General features: G+C 56.9%; 1 protein-coding gene across 4 annotated transcripts; it reads right to left on the bottom strand.

The window, feature by feature from the left end:
* Positions 1-348: 348 nt before the first annotated feature.
* On the bottom strand, positions 349-16,565 carry GMEB2 (glucocorticoid modulatory element binding protein 2). 4 transcript variants are annotated; one of them, XM_032198591.1, is made up of 11 exons: positions 15,278-15,397; positions 15,111-15,144; positions 13,835-14,015; positions 9,585-9,682; positions 8,721-8,851; positions 7,671-7,774; positions 5,304-5,461; positions 3,596-3,667; positions 2,720-2,857; positions 1,930-2,052; positions 349-1,793 (listed from the first exon to the last, which is right to left on the bottom strand). In XM_032198591.1, exons 3-11 carry the CDS (start codon positions 13,963-13,965, stop codon positions 1,156-1,158), a joined length of 1,593 nt encoding a protein of 530 aa, XP_032054482.1. In that variant the 5' UTR covers positions 13,966-14,015; positions 15,111-15,144; positions 15,278-15,397; the 3' UTR covers positions 349-1,155. The 4 variants fall into 4 exon arrangements, with proteins under 4 accessions (XP_032054482.1, XP_032054481.1, XP_032054483.1 ...); XM_032198590.1 differs by lacking the exons at positions 15,111-15,144; positions 15,278-15,397 and adding an exon at positions 16,513-16,565; XM_032198592.1 differs by lacking the exons at positions 15,111-15,144; positions 15,278-15,397 and adding an exon at positions 16,513-16,565 and having other exon boundaries at positions 8,721-8,848.
* Between the last annotated feature and the right edge of the window lie 417 nt (positions 16,566-16,982).

Here is a 16,982-nt window from a genome sequence, read left to right as displayed (position 1 = left end):
GGCCGCGCGCAGCCGGCACGCGCCTGCACACGGGAACAGCGGGGAGACTCGCAGCAAGTTGAACCCTCAAAAGGCAGAGCTGAGCTGAACACCCCCTTCCCGCAGCCCCCAGAGCATCTTCTCCCAGCAGGGCGGGGGGAAAAACGACAGCAGGGCCTGCAGCAGAGACACCCGGTGGGATAATGCTGGGCTCTGGGCACCGGGCTGCAGCCCGCTCAGCGCCGTCGCTGAACTCCTCTGCTGCACCCAACCCCTCCTCCTGCCTGAACGTGGTGCCGTGGTCACAGCCAGGAGGGCTGTGCTTAAAAAAAAAAAAAATCCCCCTTTGAGTAAAAAATAATAATAATAATAATCCCAAACAATGTTTTTTTCCTCTTTTCTTGAAGAAAAATAGAAAGAGACCCCTAAGTCCTCAGAAGCTACAGCTCTTCCCAGCCCTCTGCGTTCCTCGGTTCCTTGGGGGATCACAACCTGGGACGGGTCCCTCCCCTCTCCTTCCCTGCTCAGGCCCTTGCTGTGGCCGCAGGGTTGTTCGCAGCGCCCGCACCCTGTGCAGAAAACCAGGCTCTGGCTCGGGCTCACGGCCACACACCGATGGTGGCCCCAAATTCACGGCTGCAGGTGACCCACGGACAAAGCCACCCCTGCTCCCCGCCCACAGAGGAGGGAGAGGGAAAGCAGCCGGCTCCCTGCTCATCCCATCACTTCCTGCCGGGCCCTCAGCAGCCAGATTTGTGCCTGCTCAGCACTTTTGTGTTTCCTTAATCTCCCTCCTGCCGCCTTCGCCTCCTCGCCCTGAGCCCCTGCTCCTCCGACACAGCTGCTCCAGCCGCGGCCGGGCTGAGAGGCGTGGAATAACTCTTCCAAGAGAGCAGGGAGGAAAGCTTTATAAAAACTTCAGCCTTTTTTTTTTTTTCCTTTTCTCCTTCCTCCAAACGGGGCAGAGCGTTTTGCCTCCCTTCTCCAGGCATCCTTCCTCCCCCCCCCTGCCTGACCTGCACCTCCTCGTTCCCAGCTCCAGCCGCTCTGAGTCTCGTTAACCCGTGCCGCTCGTTACACCGCTCCTCTCCCTGCAGCGCAGACAGAGAAAAAAAAAAGGCAGTTCCACCCAGAGCGCCGCCACGAACGTCCCTCCAGGCAGGTCCCCCCCCTTTTTCACTTCTGCTCCGCCTCGTCGGCCAGCGCCGTCACCTCGATGGTGGCAGCGGCGTGCTCGGCCACGGGGCCCTCGGGGGGCACGGTCAGCACCGCGCTGCCGCCGGCGGCGGCGGCCACGTGCGTCACGTTCTGGATGGCGGTGCCGAGCCCCGGCAGCGTGAGCAGCTGGAAAGGGCTGACCACCTTCACCACCGTGCTGCCGTCCTGAGCCGCCGCCGTGCTCAGCACCGTCAGGTTGGGAGCGTCCGGGTGGATTTCCACCGCGCCGGGGAAGGAGGTGCCGGAAGAGGCCAGCACCGTGTAGCCGCCCAGCAAGGGGGACGCCGGGGAGCTGGCGGCGGGAGGCTGGGACGGGCTTTTCCCCAGCACCGAGGGCGTGAGGGTGGAGACCACTTTGCCGAGAGGGAGGCTGGCGAGCTGGGACACGGTTGGGGCGACGGCGATCTGCGCCGGCTGGGAGAGGACCTGAGAGGTGATGGCAGCTGGTCCGGAGGTGGCCCTGGTGAGCCGGGGGCGTTTTAAAGGCGCGGGGACGGAGACGGGAGTGAGAGTCATCAGCACGTTGTTGAGGTGCTGCGATTTGTGCTTCAGCTCCTTCGCCCGCTTGCGGTGCTCATCGCACTGCTGCTCCAAAGCTGCAAGGAGACGAGGATCAGTGGCACGCCCTCGGCGAGCTGCCCCAGGGCTCTGCCACCAGCCTCAGCTTTAACACAAAGCCCACTTCCTTAGACAAAAAGAAAACACCCCGTGTCAGACATCCCTGGGCTGTACCTGCCAAATCCCGCGTGTACTGCTCCCTCGAGCGATCCATCTGGCACTTGTGGCTGGCCAGGACCTTCTTGACCAGATCCAGCATACCGAAGTTCTGCACGACGTTGTTGAGTAGGACGGCGTCTTGAAAAGAACACACAGGTCTTTGAGGAACGCAAGATTCCCACTGCCAAGTATTTATGGTTTTGTAAGAAGCCAAATGAAAGCAAACACATTCAGCCGAGACAGCCAAAGTCTGCACGAGGGTAATGCAAGAGGCTGGGCAGGAGATGACAGAAGACATAAGAAAGGTCGCTAGCAGATAAGCAGCCCTCTCCTACTTAGCAGGGATTGATAAGAAATCTGGCACGGTAGCTGCCTGCTGCGTTGTTATTCCAATGGCCTCAATTCCCACTTCAGTTCCTCAGCCAAAGATTTGTCTTGAGACCTCAAGCCAGCGGATAGGAAACCCCAGAGCGCCGGGGGAATTCTGACCACGAGGCTCAGAGCCTGCCCGCAGCCACCAGAAGCTGTGGCAGGAGCCATGCAGCTGGCAGCCTCGCTGTCCCCTCCCGCACCTGCAGCGAGCTGAAGGGGTCATTCCAGCGTGCATTTATGAGAGTGATGGGCTAGAATGAAATGAAATGCATTCCCTTTTTATTTCACTTTTGATTTCTCTGCAATCTGATTAAATTATGACAAACTGCCTCCCTCTAGTGTCATCCTCGTGTCTCTAAGGAGAAAACCCACCAGCCCCTCTGCTCAGATGTCTCTTCCCGGCACAGCCAAGAGCCCAAGACCTGCTCCTTACCACCGAGCTGCAGCGGGGGATCCTGCGCTCGCTGCTGCAAGCCCTTCATGGTCTCCACTAGCTCCTGGTGGAACTCATGGATGATGTCGTCCAGAAGACCCACGTCCTTCAGGCCTTGCCAGAAAGCAAACGTGTCATCTGGAGAAAGACAAAGCAAGGGAGACCCACAAAAACCTCAGAGATGGGAACGGGGGTTTTATGGCTCTCTCAGAAAAAGGGGCTGCACGTCACAAGCCCCCAAGTGATGGCAATTTTCTCTCTGGCTTCTGCCCCCTACAAGGGTGAAGTCCTCCTGCTCTGCAGGTACAGTGCTGGGACAAAGCCCAGCTGGAGCATGTACCCGAAGGGCAGCTGGAAGGAGAAAAGCCTGTGGCATCTCAAAAGGACACTTCCCATCCTCTGCAGCACACAGAGCCAACTCTGCCAAGCAGGACAGAGGTGCTGTGAAGCCCAGCTCCTTCTCCAGCTCAGGATTCAAGCTGGGTGTAGGGGCAAGCAAGAGACGAAGGCAGCCCTCCTTCAGGAGCCCTGCCTCAATGCAGCAGGAGCCCCTCCTGCCTGGGTGCCACATCTGCTTCCTCAGCTCAGATTACACCAGAGGAGCACAAGAAGCATTTTACAGCCACTCTGACTCTTCCTTCCCTAGAGCCACACCACGGCTGGACATTTTAGTGCTCAAAAACAATTTCATCTCAAGCCGACGCCGCGGTCAGACCGCTGGGCACTGGTGAGCAGCAAACAAATAACCCCAGGGGAGGTTCGAGCAGGGCTGCTCCTGCCAGAGGCTTCCTGCTCCTGGTCCCTGCCGTTCCCCTCTTCTCCCAGCATCACCTCCAACCTCTGCCCCGGATGCGTTGCGCCGAGCCGAGCCGTTACCTCCGATGCTGGTGGTCCAATCGCTGGCATCCTCGCACGTTTCTATGGTAATCGTGGCTGGGGACCCGTTGACTGCAACCAATAGCAAGAAAAGAGAAGAAGAAAAAAAAAAAAAGTCCTGATTTTTCTCTGCGTTTCTCAGGGGCTGGTTGAGGGATGCGCTCCCTCGCTGCGCTGCTGCGACTGCTCTGTTGTTATTGCAGCAGGGCCGCTTTCATCTGATCCTTGCTCTCCAAGCCGAGCAGAGAGGGACGCCCAAGGGGCTTGCTGTGCCTGCAGGACTTATTTTTCCACCCTGAGCGTAATGCCACAGAGATTACTTCTGCAATCCTTGCGCAAGACGCTCTCCTCCCAGTCCCCTCTGCACACACGCTGTTATTGCTAAGAGCACAAGTCAGATTTTGAGCCCGATTTCCTTGCATCCCTTCTGGGCAGCTCACTGCTTGCCAGACCCGCGTGCCCGTGGGGTTTCCAGAGCCTTGCAGGGACCGGCTCCCCCCTCGCTGCCCACCAGACCTCGGGGATTTGTGTCCCCAGAGCCTGGCAGCCGGCATCGGTCCATGCACAGGAGCAGGGGATGGGGAATCTGGGCCAGAGACGTGGCCATGAGCGCCCTGGCAGCGCTCAGCTGCTGACACCAAATCCAATTACTCTCCCTTTCCTCCGCAGCCTGCAGGGCTCTGTTTATTCCAGCACACCCAAGCGCAGGAAGCACCCCCTTGTTAGCCAGCTGTTAATCATGGTGCTGGATTTTAGGAGGGCTCAGAGCAAGCTGCAGCTCTGGAGCCCAGGCAGGCTGTGCCGTGCACTGAAATCAGCATCAGCTTCCCCAGCTGCCGCCACCAAAGCGCCAGGCTCGGCCACGGCAGGCTCCCTGCAGGGCACAGGCACTCTGCGGCCAGCACCCTGCCCCACGGGCACCATCAGGAGCCCTCGGGGGGCATTTCTTAACTCTCAGTAGCCAAAAGAGCTAAGGAAAAAAAAAGAAAAAAACCTACATTGAAATTAAAAAACTTTCTAATATAACAGTTACCTGTAACTATAGGTCAAATTAAATTTAGGGCCAATGCTACGCAGCAGCAAAATCATTTACGTCCAGTTTTATGAACTACATGCACGAGGGCAGATAAAAATCTGTTGTATTCCCCGATTCTCTTTAATCTTTCAGCAGACAAAACCAATAAATAATTCAGGCAGGGAGCGTTAAATGAAAGCCCATGAATTATTCAGGCCAAAGTCAGTTTACAGCTGGGAGAGGCGCAGGAGGACTCCTGCCCCAGCAACACTGCGCAGCCGGGGGCCGCGCAGACCCCAGCTCCTGCGAGGAGCAGGACACGGCTCCGACCAGCAGCTGGGACGGGGGTGACTTCATCAAGCAACGACTACTGTGCTCTTACAGATTAATTGCAGTCTTCTGCTTCAGCTACACAGTTTGGGGCAAGCCAGGATGGCAGAAGGGCGGCTCTTCAGGTCATGCAGTGTTACAGAGCAACTAGGTGAGTTATTACATCTCTGCCAGGGTGCACTAACAACGACTCTGCCTAGCTCTGCTATGGGGAATCCTGCAACAGAGCAGGGAGAAAAAAAAAAAAAAAGCAGAGAATAAAAACAACCCACAAAGCATAAACTGGCGGTCGGTACGTGGCATTAGTTATGCTTTAATTCTTCAAAGCCCCTGCTGCAAGGGTGCTCGGATCGCTGCACCTACCATCTGCAGAAGCGGGAGTGAGAGGAATGTACTCTGTTGAGGTCTGGCTGGTCAAAGACACCCTGGCTCCAGTCAGGTCGATTTTGGTGCTCCGGCAGGTGTTGGAGCAGACCTTAGTGTGCTGGTAGAAATCCAGCTCCCCCGAGTCCATGATCTTCCTGCAAGAGAGGAGCAAGAAGGGGAACACGCTCACGTCAGGAGCTGGAGGAGCAGCTCCTGACGGGGACAACCCGTGGAGCATCCCCCATAACATTTCAGCACCCCAGGGCAGAGCAGCTGCCAGGCTCTAACGCTCAGCTTCTGCCTTCCTTTAACATGATGCCTGCCAGCAGGACGGAGAAGGAGGGAGGAGCATTACCCTGGGGACAGTCAGCTCGATGAATGAGCTCTGGGGCTTTGCTCAGCACACCAGCACGAGCTGGAGCAGGCAGAGGCAACGGGCTGAGGCCCCTTGCCAAGTTCCCCTGTCCTTACAGGCAGCGTTAACAGTCCCTTACAACAGCATCCACAGCCTGTGCCATACTGGCCACATGCACAAATCCAACTGCTTCTCGGTGCTCCAGGGGTGGGGAAGCCTTCAGGAGGCCAGGGTGGTGAGGAGAAGCCCCACCGAACACATCGTGCTGCAGCTGAGGTGCAGAGATGGCACCAATTGGATTTCCAACCCCTCCTCTGCCACATCTCAGAGCCTCCTGCCCAACCGAACTGCCATCGGAGCTTCTTTGACACAAACAGATCCGAGGAGTGACGAGCACGTGGCTGCTCCTCCGAAAGACCACAGCAACAGCAAGACCAGGGCATGGGCAAAAAGGTCATAAACCACTTCAGCAAAACACTGCCTCATGAAAGCGAAGGGAACTTGCTTGCTGGCAGGCTGACGGCTTTCAAAGAAAATTTTACTCAACAGCTAGAGTGAGGAAAGAGGAAGAAGGACCAAAAAAGTAATCACTCCTCCCAGAACACCACTTGACCTTCCTCTTTTTCATAGCTGCACACAGAGATTCATGTGCAGAAGGGGAAGACAGAGCCAGATGAATTTCTGGTGACCTCCAAGGAAACATCTTCTTCACCAATAAAGCACTCAACTTGGGCTGGGAGCCTGAAGATGTACACGAGCTCTTTCCTAAGGATATATTCCTGTCCCACTGTTCCTCCACGTGCCAGGAGCAGGGCAGCACTTGGCCTCCAGACAAGCTTGCCTGGGAGCTGGTCCCACCTCCTGAGCAGATTTTTCAGCATGGGGTTTGTGGTTTTAGCCAGGGACCCTCGCTGGTCTGACAGACGCCTGGTTCATGCAGGGAGGACAGAGAAGAGAGGTCCCAGCCTGGTCCCGTGAGCACCCAGCCCATGCACGCCCGCAGACTGCAGCAGAAAGGAAGTCTCAGCTCGGAGCAGAGATAGCAGGAAGCCTGCTCCTTCCCCTTTTTCACTCGAGAGCACATAAAAAGAGATGGGACGTAAACTGAGGCTTCTAATTTTAGTTTATAAGTAGGGTTAAGCAAAGGATGTGGCGCCACTGGTGTACATCATCTCCCCTTAGACTGCCCTGAGTCGAAGCAAGCTGCTGGCCAAGCACAACCTGAGCTTCCTAAGATTTGTCTCCATGGGCTGCCTGGCTTGCCTTCAGACATTCCTCGTGAAGATTGTTTTTTGTCCCTTGAAAGACCTGCCTTGCTGAGGCATAAGCCTATTATGCAAAAACCTACGTGGAGCAAAAGCTGCTTAGAAGAAGTGTGAGGGATGCCTGCACTGAAGCAGAAGAAACCAGGCAAATGCAGCGTCACCCTGTGACAAGGCCAGGAAAACACTGACAATTCCTAGGGAAAGAGGTGATGCCTACAGGCAGAGAGATGGATTTTAATTGAACCAACATCAGGCTGGTGTTAAACACAACCACAGAAGAATTCAGTAGCTGTAGAACTGCAGAGAAGATAAATGTATAAATAACCTTTAAATAAGCCCTTGGGGGGAAAAAAAATGATATAAAGCAGACATAATGCAGTAGGAGTGTTGGTTCATGACCAGAGTGACAGTGAGCAGCTCACACTGAGAACTTGTACGCAGCACAGCTGGACCACCAGGAGCCACTAAAATTTTTCACTGACCTTATGGCAGCTGGGAACCCAGCTTGGTTTGAGTTCTAAGAACCCAGGGAAACACGTGCTGCCCCAAATTATTCCCTATGCACAAGGATACTCAAATTCTTTGGATGGGTAACACCAGGGCCAGGCTGTTACTGAGACAAGCGTTCAGCAGCACGCTCGTGCTCTCTGCAGCAAAACGAGTGTTGAAGGCTCTGTCCCGCCCCACTGTTCTCCCCCAGAAAACAGAAATTGCTGCTGTTGCTGCATACAAACAGAGACTGACCGGAGCATGATCCCATTCATCCGGATTGCCCGCTTCCAGTCCTTCAGGGTCGACTTGCCCGCCAAGTGGACAAACTCCTTGGGACTAATGAGGCGATCGTTGAACTGCAGGAGGGAGAAACTCAACGTCAGTGGGAATTGGCCCCCTTTTTTTTTTTTTTTATTGCCCTATACACCCAGCTCGAACTGAACCCGTGAGCTAAACTAAAAGCAACCCTCCAGAATGAGGAAGCTCTCTAAAGAATTGTTTTATGACCAGTCTTAGAAAGCGTTTCCCAAGTTCAGGTCTCTTCTCCATGCCCACGTTAATCGACGTTATCGTGAGCACTCTCATTCACAATTACTGCACAAGAAACTGCTTCTCTTTAGCAAGCACATGGGTTTCAGCACAAAGGTTGGTTTCAGGTAGCAGCAGAAGCAATCACCTGCACCAGTAGCTGTTCTTCTCTTCGGAGATGGAAGAGACCATCTCTCCTATGAAGGAGGAGGAACATCTTGTGGAAATCCCTCGTGCAGCCCTGCCCAGCACAGATGCTACCCCAGCAGGGTGCTGTGTAGTCAGCGTGTAAATGCCACGGATGCCTTACTACAGCATCACACACAGCACGTTCCTGGAAATGAAAGTTTGGCCCTCCTCCCCAGATCCATGCAGGTTTTAACCATGAATCATCCAAGAGAGAGGAGCGACCATTCAATGTTTTATTAATTTCTCAACAAATCCTTGGTTTCTCTCAAACTGAGCTGACAGGGAAGTTCCCAAACTCTCCAGTAATGCAGTTAAATTGGGACAGCACCTCTCCAGCCAGGTCTGCTTAGTTTGGTCAAGCCAACACGTACGAGGTATTAACGTCCCAGTAATTTCTCCCTCTCCCACCACGACATGGTTGTGATGCAAAAAAAAAAACTTGCCAAAGCTTACTGAGAGGGACCAAACTGAGAAAAAGGCATGCAAGGCTGCGATGCTGTCACGGGAGGGCTCAAGTCCTTCATTTGGGAGCACATCAGGGACGCTCCCCGCTCATGTCACAGTGTCACAGCCCATCACCCTCACCTGCACACACTTCACATTGATCCCAGGGCAGACAAATTTCCTCCAGATGAGGTTGGCTTTGCTGTCTCCGCAGGTGATGGGGTACACAATCTCTGCCTCCAAAGTGTCCTCATCTTCAGCCATCTTCACTTCTCACAGGGAACAGAGGAAGGGACAGATCAAAAAGAAACGTGAGCCACAGCCCCCAGCTGGCAGCACACGCAGTGCTAAAGCTCAGCATCAAAAAACATTGATAATGCACATGGGGCAGGGGTGGGAATGGGGTTTTGTGGCCACAACTCACTTGCAAGCTTCTACTAAAGCATCCAGCTACCCTGGGAATTAGTGCAGAAAAATTTACAGCAATCCAGCCCCAGCTGAATGCACGGAAATCAGTGGCCAGGGCTGAAAATCCAGTTCTTGGTAACAATGAAAGGAATGGTGTTGGTAGGGCAATTACACATTCACCCGTGTTTTCAGAACGTAGCTGATTTTAAGGCACGTCCAGCCCCACCTGGGTTACAGCGCTTGCTCACTGAATTCATTTTTGCTTGTAGCCAAAGCAGGTGGAAAAAACAAAATCCCTGCTTGTGCTGGGTTGGAAAGCAAGAGCTGGAGGGCAGACACCAGGCACACGGGTCTCAGCCTGCACCAGGAGAGGGCAGCAACGCTCTAGCAAGCATCACCCAGCCCCAGGCTCCTTCCCAAGCCCAGCACAGAATCCCTGCTGGGGGGCAAGCCCAGAGAACACCCCTGGCACAGGGCAGCGATGCAGGTGTGCCCACAGGATCCCCCTGCTCTCACCAGTCCCCTCCCCGAGCCCCACGCTGCAGCGAGCAGGGCTGGCTCCTGCTGCCAGGGGGCTGCAGCTCGGGCTGAACCTACCTAAGACCGCTTCCTTCAGGTGTGTAGATGCTGTGAAGGCAGCGGCGGCCGCAGCAGCCGCATTTTCCGTCTCCAGAGTGTCTTCATTTATGTCACCGCTGGTAAGAAAGAGAGAAATACGCAAAATTAAGCGACGTGGAACTGCAACCTCCATTCTGATGTTTCGAGGAGATGCGGCTCCAGAAGTCATCCCTGCTATGTCATCCCTGCTATGTTCTCCCACAAAACTTGGAGCTGGTTTTGAGAGGTTCGGCTGTTTTCCTTTACAAGGACAAGAAGCTGCCACCAGTCCGGGAGCAGCACCGCCAGGACCCAGCTGCCTGTCTCAGCTCTGTGATCCCGGCCCCACAGCCCTGACACCGACACGGTCCATGGCACACAGTCCTGTGGGTGCAAAGGAAGGAGACACAGGGAGCTGCCACCACAACCGGGGTTCGGGTCAGGCCCTCCCTTACAAGTCTCTGCCAGCTTCGCCTAAGAAAACTCCCCAGAAAAACCTGTGTGAGGTGCGCAGGCTGCCTCCCTGGAGCAGGACCTCAGGGAGCGACACAAGCACCGTGCCAGAGCTCATCAAGCCTCGACAGCAGATCCATGAACAGAGATAACCCAACACAAGCTACAGACCCACTGCTGCACTCTCTTCTCCTCTTACAAGCCCATATAGGTGTAATATTAATTAAACCAGATCTGCTTCCAGAAGTGAAGATCACTTTCATCTTTCCTACACCAGAGCCCTCAAATTCACTCGGAGCTCTGCTGATGGACTCAGAGCCGGTTCCTCACCACACCACATCCTCCCTATGCGCCTGACTCAGCTGCAGAGCACAGCCAAAAGCCCTGGACCCGCCACGGGACACGCTCCTCGCCACCAAGGCTTCCCAAGTGGTCCCATCTGCAGGCACGGTGCGCGTTGGAGCTTTCCTGGAGGGGTTTAATGGGGACATTTGTTAGTGGAGATGTCTGATGGCTGCAGGAAGCTTGCTGTGCCTCTGGGGTCCCGCAGGAGGGAGAAGGGTGGAAAAAAAATCTCTTGCCACATGCTTCCATGTGTTAACTTCCCAAGAAAAGCTGTCTGGAGAACCCAAGCCTGAAATCTGTCCTCTTTGGGGTGAATTAAAACAATAGCCCCAGTGACTCACCGGCAGCTGCGCTTCCCACCCGCGGTGCCACAGGGACCAGTTCAAGAGCAACTGGTTTTTCAGTCCTGGCCTCCCAGTGCAGGGCTTCGGGGCGGGACTGGGGCTTCAAAGCATTGCTCCCTGCTCCAGCCTGGGGGCGAGCAGGGCACAGGAGATAAGGAGCCCACATGGGCGGCATCTCCAGCACCCGGTGAGTAAGCTGGGAGATCCGCAGATCGGACTGCAGCGGGGTGAGAGCACAGGGAGTGGGAGATGGAGCTGGTTTGGGGAAGGGAGGCACCACGGGGATGGTCCTGCTGCCTCTGCGGCACACGAGGACCTGTTCTGAGTGCTGGGAAGTGATGGATAATGCAAAAGGGCGCTAAAGGGTAAATCCTGAGCTAATGTGCCTGCACACGGGTTAATGTTACAGAAGCAGCAGTTTGGCAGAGGAAAGAGAAGAGTTTTAACCTGTTTTTTTCATCGTTTTGCTACTTGTTTTTTGCGTTTCTCTGGGTTCCTTCAGGGAAAAGCCAGAAACGCCACTTCTACAGCACCCTGGGGCAGCAAGAAGGGCAGCAGCCACTCCAGACACACAAAAACCAGCGCTGCCCAGTCCTGATCCTGACCTTCCTCTGCCTGCAATCAGGTAAAAAACTGCCTTATCCACCGACTGATCTACCAGAGTCACCCTGGCAGAAAGTCAGCTTCTGAAACACAGAGCCTCCTGCAGGGCTTCACTGCACTCACACCACTCCTAAAATGACCAAAAATTGTTATTTAGTTGGGACAAATAATCCAGCCCACGTTCTCAGTCCCATCCTTCAGAGACAAAACAACCAACTTCAGCAGCTTAGAAGAAAAAAAACAAGCAACTACGAAAGTCTGTCAGCTCAGGAGACATAACTAGAGGAAAAAAGGAGAAAAACACAAAACAGGGCAGTTTCTCCACCCTGCCTCCCCCCATCCTGTTCTGGAGAGCCTCAGGCAGATGCAGGAGGAGCAGGAGACCCGAGGCACCCCCACGGTGCATCCCACCACTCCGGTCACCATGACAAAGCCGTGGGATGCAGAGCCCTGCTCACGTGCCATGGGGAGGCTCCGCTCCTCAGCTCCCAGGGAGAATCCACAAACCAGAGGGGAGAAGGCAGAAAAAGTGCAGGGAAAGCCATGGCCTTGACTCCCCTTTCTCCTCCGCTCCTGCCTCCCCTGGAAACTTGGGGAAAAAAAAAAAAAAAAAAAAAAAAAAGAGAGGTCTTCACCAAAACACTGCAGCAGGAGCGCTCACCAGAAACACAAGCAACACATCGGGGCACAGGAGCCCAGCCCTTTTCCAAGCAGCTCTGAAAGCAAAGCTTCCCGCTGATTATTAGTTTCTCCATTTCCCCCCTCTGCCTTTTCCAGTCAATACTAAAACGCTGGAGCTAATTAAGCTCCCAAGCCTTGCCCGTGTTACTTTTCCAAGCAGCGAAAGCAGACCCAGAAGAGCACTGGAGAAGTGCACCAAGCCCAAGCTCTGCCAGGCTGGGCTCGGCCTCTCCTGCAGCCTCGGGGCTTCCCAGCACCACATAAGAGGAGCGAGGAGCTCAAAGCCTCCCTCGTGCTCCAGCCACGACCGAGAGGCGCAGAGGAACCCCAGCTGCTCTCCCTGCACCAGCTGGAGAGGGAAAATAAGAGGGTGAGGAAGCCAAAGCCAGCTGCAGAGACACCCCAAGAGGAGCAGGAGCCCAGCAAAGGCAATCCTCTGACTTGAGGAGCCCAGGGGTGGCTCCTTCTGCAACACAACCTGGCCACCAGCACGGTAGGAGCCTCACGGGTCAGGCTGTATGAGCCTGAGGTCCAAGCCTGTCCCACAGCCCTGCAGCGATGCCCCAGTACACCAGAACCAGGGTTTGGGATGCTTCAAAAAGCCCCCGAGGAATCTTCTTGTGCCTGCAGAGATTTGCTGTGCTCATAGGCACAGCTACAGGAGACATCACCTCCTGCTGTACAGCGCTGCTCCGGCCGCACAGGGAACACTGCGGGGTGAGGAGAGGTTTCCAAAGAAAAATAGGAGGAAAAAAAAAAAAAAGAATTAAAAAAAAAAAACAAACCAACCAAGCCAGTCCCTGCCACGGCTCGCGTTGCAGACAGCGTGGTGCTGCGAAGACTCATAGCCACATGACAAACAGCAGCCGTGCTGCCTCCAAAGAGAGCCACAGCCCCAATTTCATGTCTGGCTGCTGCTCTGCCAGGGAAGCTGAGAGTCACTGCTGGCAGAAGCGTCCGGGAAGCAGGAGGGGCTGAGCTGCCCTTCCCCAGGGCCCCAGAGGGGAGGGAAGGGGCTCTTGGAGGGCAGCAGAGCAGGGATGTGGTGGAGAGGGGCCGCGCGTGGCATCGGCCCCGCTGCCAGCAGAGCTGAGCCTGCTCAAGTTTGACAGGCGCCGCAGCACAGCGGCCGTTTTGTGTTCTAAAAGCTGAAACATGATGCCCCTCCCCAGCGCCGTGACACAGAAATAGCAGGGCATATTTGAGGAAAGGACACAAACGTGCTTTGTGGAGAGAGCAAAACAGAGCCGCTCGCTGCCCGCTGATTTCAAGCCTGGCAACACCTGAACGAGGCAAACCTGCCCAGAGCCAGCTCCGAGGGTGAGCGAGGGTTTTGTACCTGCTCAAAGAGCTCTCGGAGCACTGAGGAGTGCCTGGGTACAGACCAGAGAAGGACAGGAGACAAAGTAAACAGCCCTCTGCTACGTGGGCTTTCCCGGGACCCCAAACGTGACCGAGCTGCTCTGAACGGAGCAAGATGAAACAAGGGGCAGGCCCCAAACACCAGCAAGCAGGGTAGGAACTGGGCACGGGCACACTTTTAAAAATCACAGAGGCTCGCTGCTTTTGGAGAGGTGTCACCCATCCAACACCACGGCGTTTGAGGGGAATCTCTGCCATTTATGCGCACACGAGCCTGACCCCAAAGCCCAAATCTCACTGCACTGAGACCGCTCGGAGCTCACCGAATCAGCCGTGAAAGAAATAATGGAAAAAACAAAAACAAAAACCATTGGTTTAGTTCCTGGTGTCCTACTGGGACCCCAGTCAGGGCTGTTCCAACAGGTTGGCTCCTCCACACGCGTGCTGGAAGTTGTCTCTTACCCGTGCTGGGACAGGTTGGTGGTCACCAGCACCGTTTTCACCTCTTCCACCCCGCTGCCATCCACGGCGTTGTCCGGCGTCGTCACCACCACCACCTCCTCCATGTGCACGCTGACGTCCGGCGTTGCCATCGCTGGGACGGGGCCGGCCGGAGGCGCAGGGACCCTCGGGGACCGGTGGTCTGCGGAGGAAGGGCAGGGAAGGAGAGGTGAGGAACAATTCCCGCTAGGAGCAGAGGGGCTGCAGGAAATCCTGCTCCAAGGGGAGGAGGAGCACCCCCCGAGAACCCCAATTGAACTTTGCAAAGCCACCGAGGGCGCAGGAGGAGGTGGGGTGGGATGGGGGTACGGGCAGCGAGAGCAGCGTGTCCAGATGGGAAGAAAATAATTAAAAAAAAAGAAAAAATTGGCCCACTGTTCACCAAAAAGCTACGTGAAGAGACACAACACGAAGCTGTGCTTCCCAACGCATTTCACATCATCTGCTAGAAGGCCACGAGCTCCTGAAGCTCCCCCAAGCTTCACCCACATCGTTGCTGGGCCGTCCCTGCAGGAACAGGGGCAGCGGGACAAGGGCTGCTCCCCCAGAGCCACGCACAAGCACAACACCGACCCGAACCCAGACTTCGAGCCGGCAAAAACACAGCGACACCTGAAAGCTATCTGAGGAGCACGTTTCTGAGAAGTCAGCAGTAGATTTAAGACCGTGTTTACAACTGGCTTCAGCGCTGGCACCTCTCCACGGAGCTGCTGTCCCCATCGGGACACGGGCAGGGACCTCCCGAGGAGTTCCTATCACCCAGCCTTGCTCGAGGCATCGCTGGGAACATCCCCAACCCCAATGCAGTGCTGCACGTTGCAAGAAGCGGCCTGGAGACAACCCCCAGATGACCAGAAAAGCCATGGAGGTGCCGGTCACAGCACCGAGCCACTGGTGTGAGAGGAGAGGAGAGGTAAGAAACAGAATTAAAGGCGGCCTTCAGCAACGCCCAAGCACCCTCCGTTGGCGTTATCACCAGCGACAGCACGCCGCAGTTGGCACACGGAGCCCCTGAGCACACCTCCAGCCCCACGCAGCACCCAGGTCACCGCTCCGATGTGACCACCAGCACCGGGAGCAGCTTTGGGCACCGCGTTCCTCCACCAAGATCCCTTCGTCCAAGCCCAGGCTGGAGCCGAGCCCCGGCCAAAGCTCCCGCCGCGCTCCCAAATTTTTTGCTTTCGGCGCAACTCCGGGAGCAGAAACCCCGCTGCTCCCCCGCAGGACTCTTCCTTACCCCGCTCCACGCCAAGAACCGCCTCGTACAACGCCTTTTGTCGCACGGGGAGAAGAAAGGAAATTAATTTTGGCAGCAGCGAGGTACGAGGCGCGCGGGGCCGAGCGGGCAGGAGGAGAGGAAGAGGAGCAAAACCCACGGCGCAGATTCCTGGGGCTCTCCCTTACCTGCCACAGCTTTTCTTTTTTTTTTTCGGGTGACCCCTCTCCCTACGCCCCCATCCTTTTGGGGTGACCCCCCCAGCACCCCAGGGAGCAGCACCAACCTCACAGCTTCCCGCTGCCCACAGTCTTTTTTTTTTTTTGGGGGGGGGGTTCAGGGGGTGAGGTGGGCTGGGGGGAAGCCGGGCGCAACACGCCAGCAGCCATCGCAGCACCTCTGCTGCTTTATTTTTATATTTTTATATATTTTTTTAATTTTTGGGGGGTGTTTTCTCCCCCCAGACCGCCAGCACGACCTCAGCCACCCTCCTGCTACCTGTGGCACTGCAGACCCTCAGTTCCCCCCCCCCCCACCCCAAAAAGCAGCCCTGGGGGGGGACAAGGCCTTGCTGGGGGGGGGCACTGCACCACCCTGAGAGGAAGGAGAGGGGTTTTTTTTGGGGGGGGGGCCCTTCTGCCCAGGATAGGGGGGGAGAAAGCAAAGGGGAGGGTACAGAGGGGGGCATGGCAGCGGGGGGGGGGCACAGACAGGGGGCTGGGGGGGTTGCAAGGGTGGGGGGAAGGGCAAAGGGGGGGTTGCAGAGGTGGGGGGGGTGAGGAGAGAGAAAATAGGGGGGTGTGAGGAGGGGGGGGGCACCACATTGACGTGAGGGGGGTGCTGAGGTGAGGAGGGGAGGGTGAGGATGAGGAAGGGGGGTGAGGATGAGGAAGGGGGGTCCGGGGGGAGTGAGGATGAGGAGAAATTGCCCCGGGGGGGGGACGACGACGAAGAAGGGGGGGGGGCTCGGCTGTGACAGGACCCGTGCTAGGGGTGGGGGGGGCACCGCAGTGACGGGGGGGGGCCCTGAGGTGAAGGGGGGGCCCTGAGGTGAAGGGGGGGGTCCTGAAGTGAAGGGGGGGTGGAGGGGGGGGCGCGTGGGCAGCGCCTCCAGCGCCGGCCAGGAAGGAGCGAGGGCCGAAGGGGGAGGAAGAGGAGGAGGAGGAGGAGGAAGAGGAAGGCCGTGAAGGGTGTGTAGGGCGGGGGGGGGGGGGGGAGAGGGGGGGGCAGCCGGGTGCCGTCCCCGTTCCCCCACCCCCCCACCACCCCCCTCAACCTCCCCCCCCCGCCGTAACGTCCTGACGCTCCGCGGGGAGGGAGGGGAAGGAGGAGGAGGAGGAGGAGGAGGAGGAGGAGGAAGGGGAAGAAGAGGAGGGGGGGGGGGGGGGGGGGGAGGCCCCGCGGCGCCGGGCTCGCCGCTTACCTCAAGAAGCCGGGAACGGGATGGGGTGAGGAGGAAGAGGAGGAGGAGGAGGAGGAGGAGGGGGGGGGGAAGGCGCCCCCCCCCCCCCGGGCGGCTGCGGCTGAGGGCGCCGGGTGGGTGCGGGAGGGGGGGTGGGGAGGGGGGAGGGGGGGCAGAGCGGGGCTGCGCCGCGCGCGCGGCTCTCGGCCCCCCCCCCTCCGCCCCTCCCTCCTCTTCTTCCTCCCCCCCCCCCCCCGCCCCGCTGCCACCACCGACGCTTCCGCGCAAGCGCGTTGAGGGCGGTTTTTTTTTTCTTTTTTTTTTTTTTTTTTTTTTTTTTTTTGGGGTGGGGGGGGCACGGGATTTATTTCGCGAAGCCGCCCGTGCAAAGAAGTGCCCCGGCCGCGGCACTGCGCATGCGCGGAGGGCGGGGGATAGGAAGGGGGGGGGGGCAGAGAGGAGGGTGGGGGGGCAGAGGGAGAGGGCCCTGC

The sequence above is a fragment of the Aythya fuligula genome, chromosome 16, assembly GCF_009819795.1.
Source record: "Aythya fuligula isolate bAytFul2 chromosome 16, bAytFul2.pri, whole genome shotgun sequence".
Lineage (NCBI taxonomy): Eukaryota > Metazoa > Chordata > Aves > Anseriformes > Anatidae > Aythya > Aythya fuligula.
Note: the sequence above shows the minus strand (reverse complement) of the source record. Positions and strands in the feature narration are given on the sequence as shown.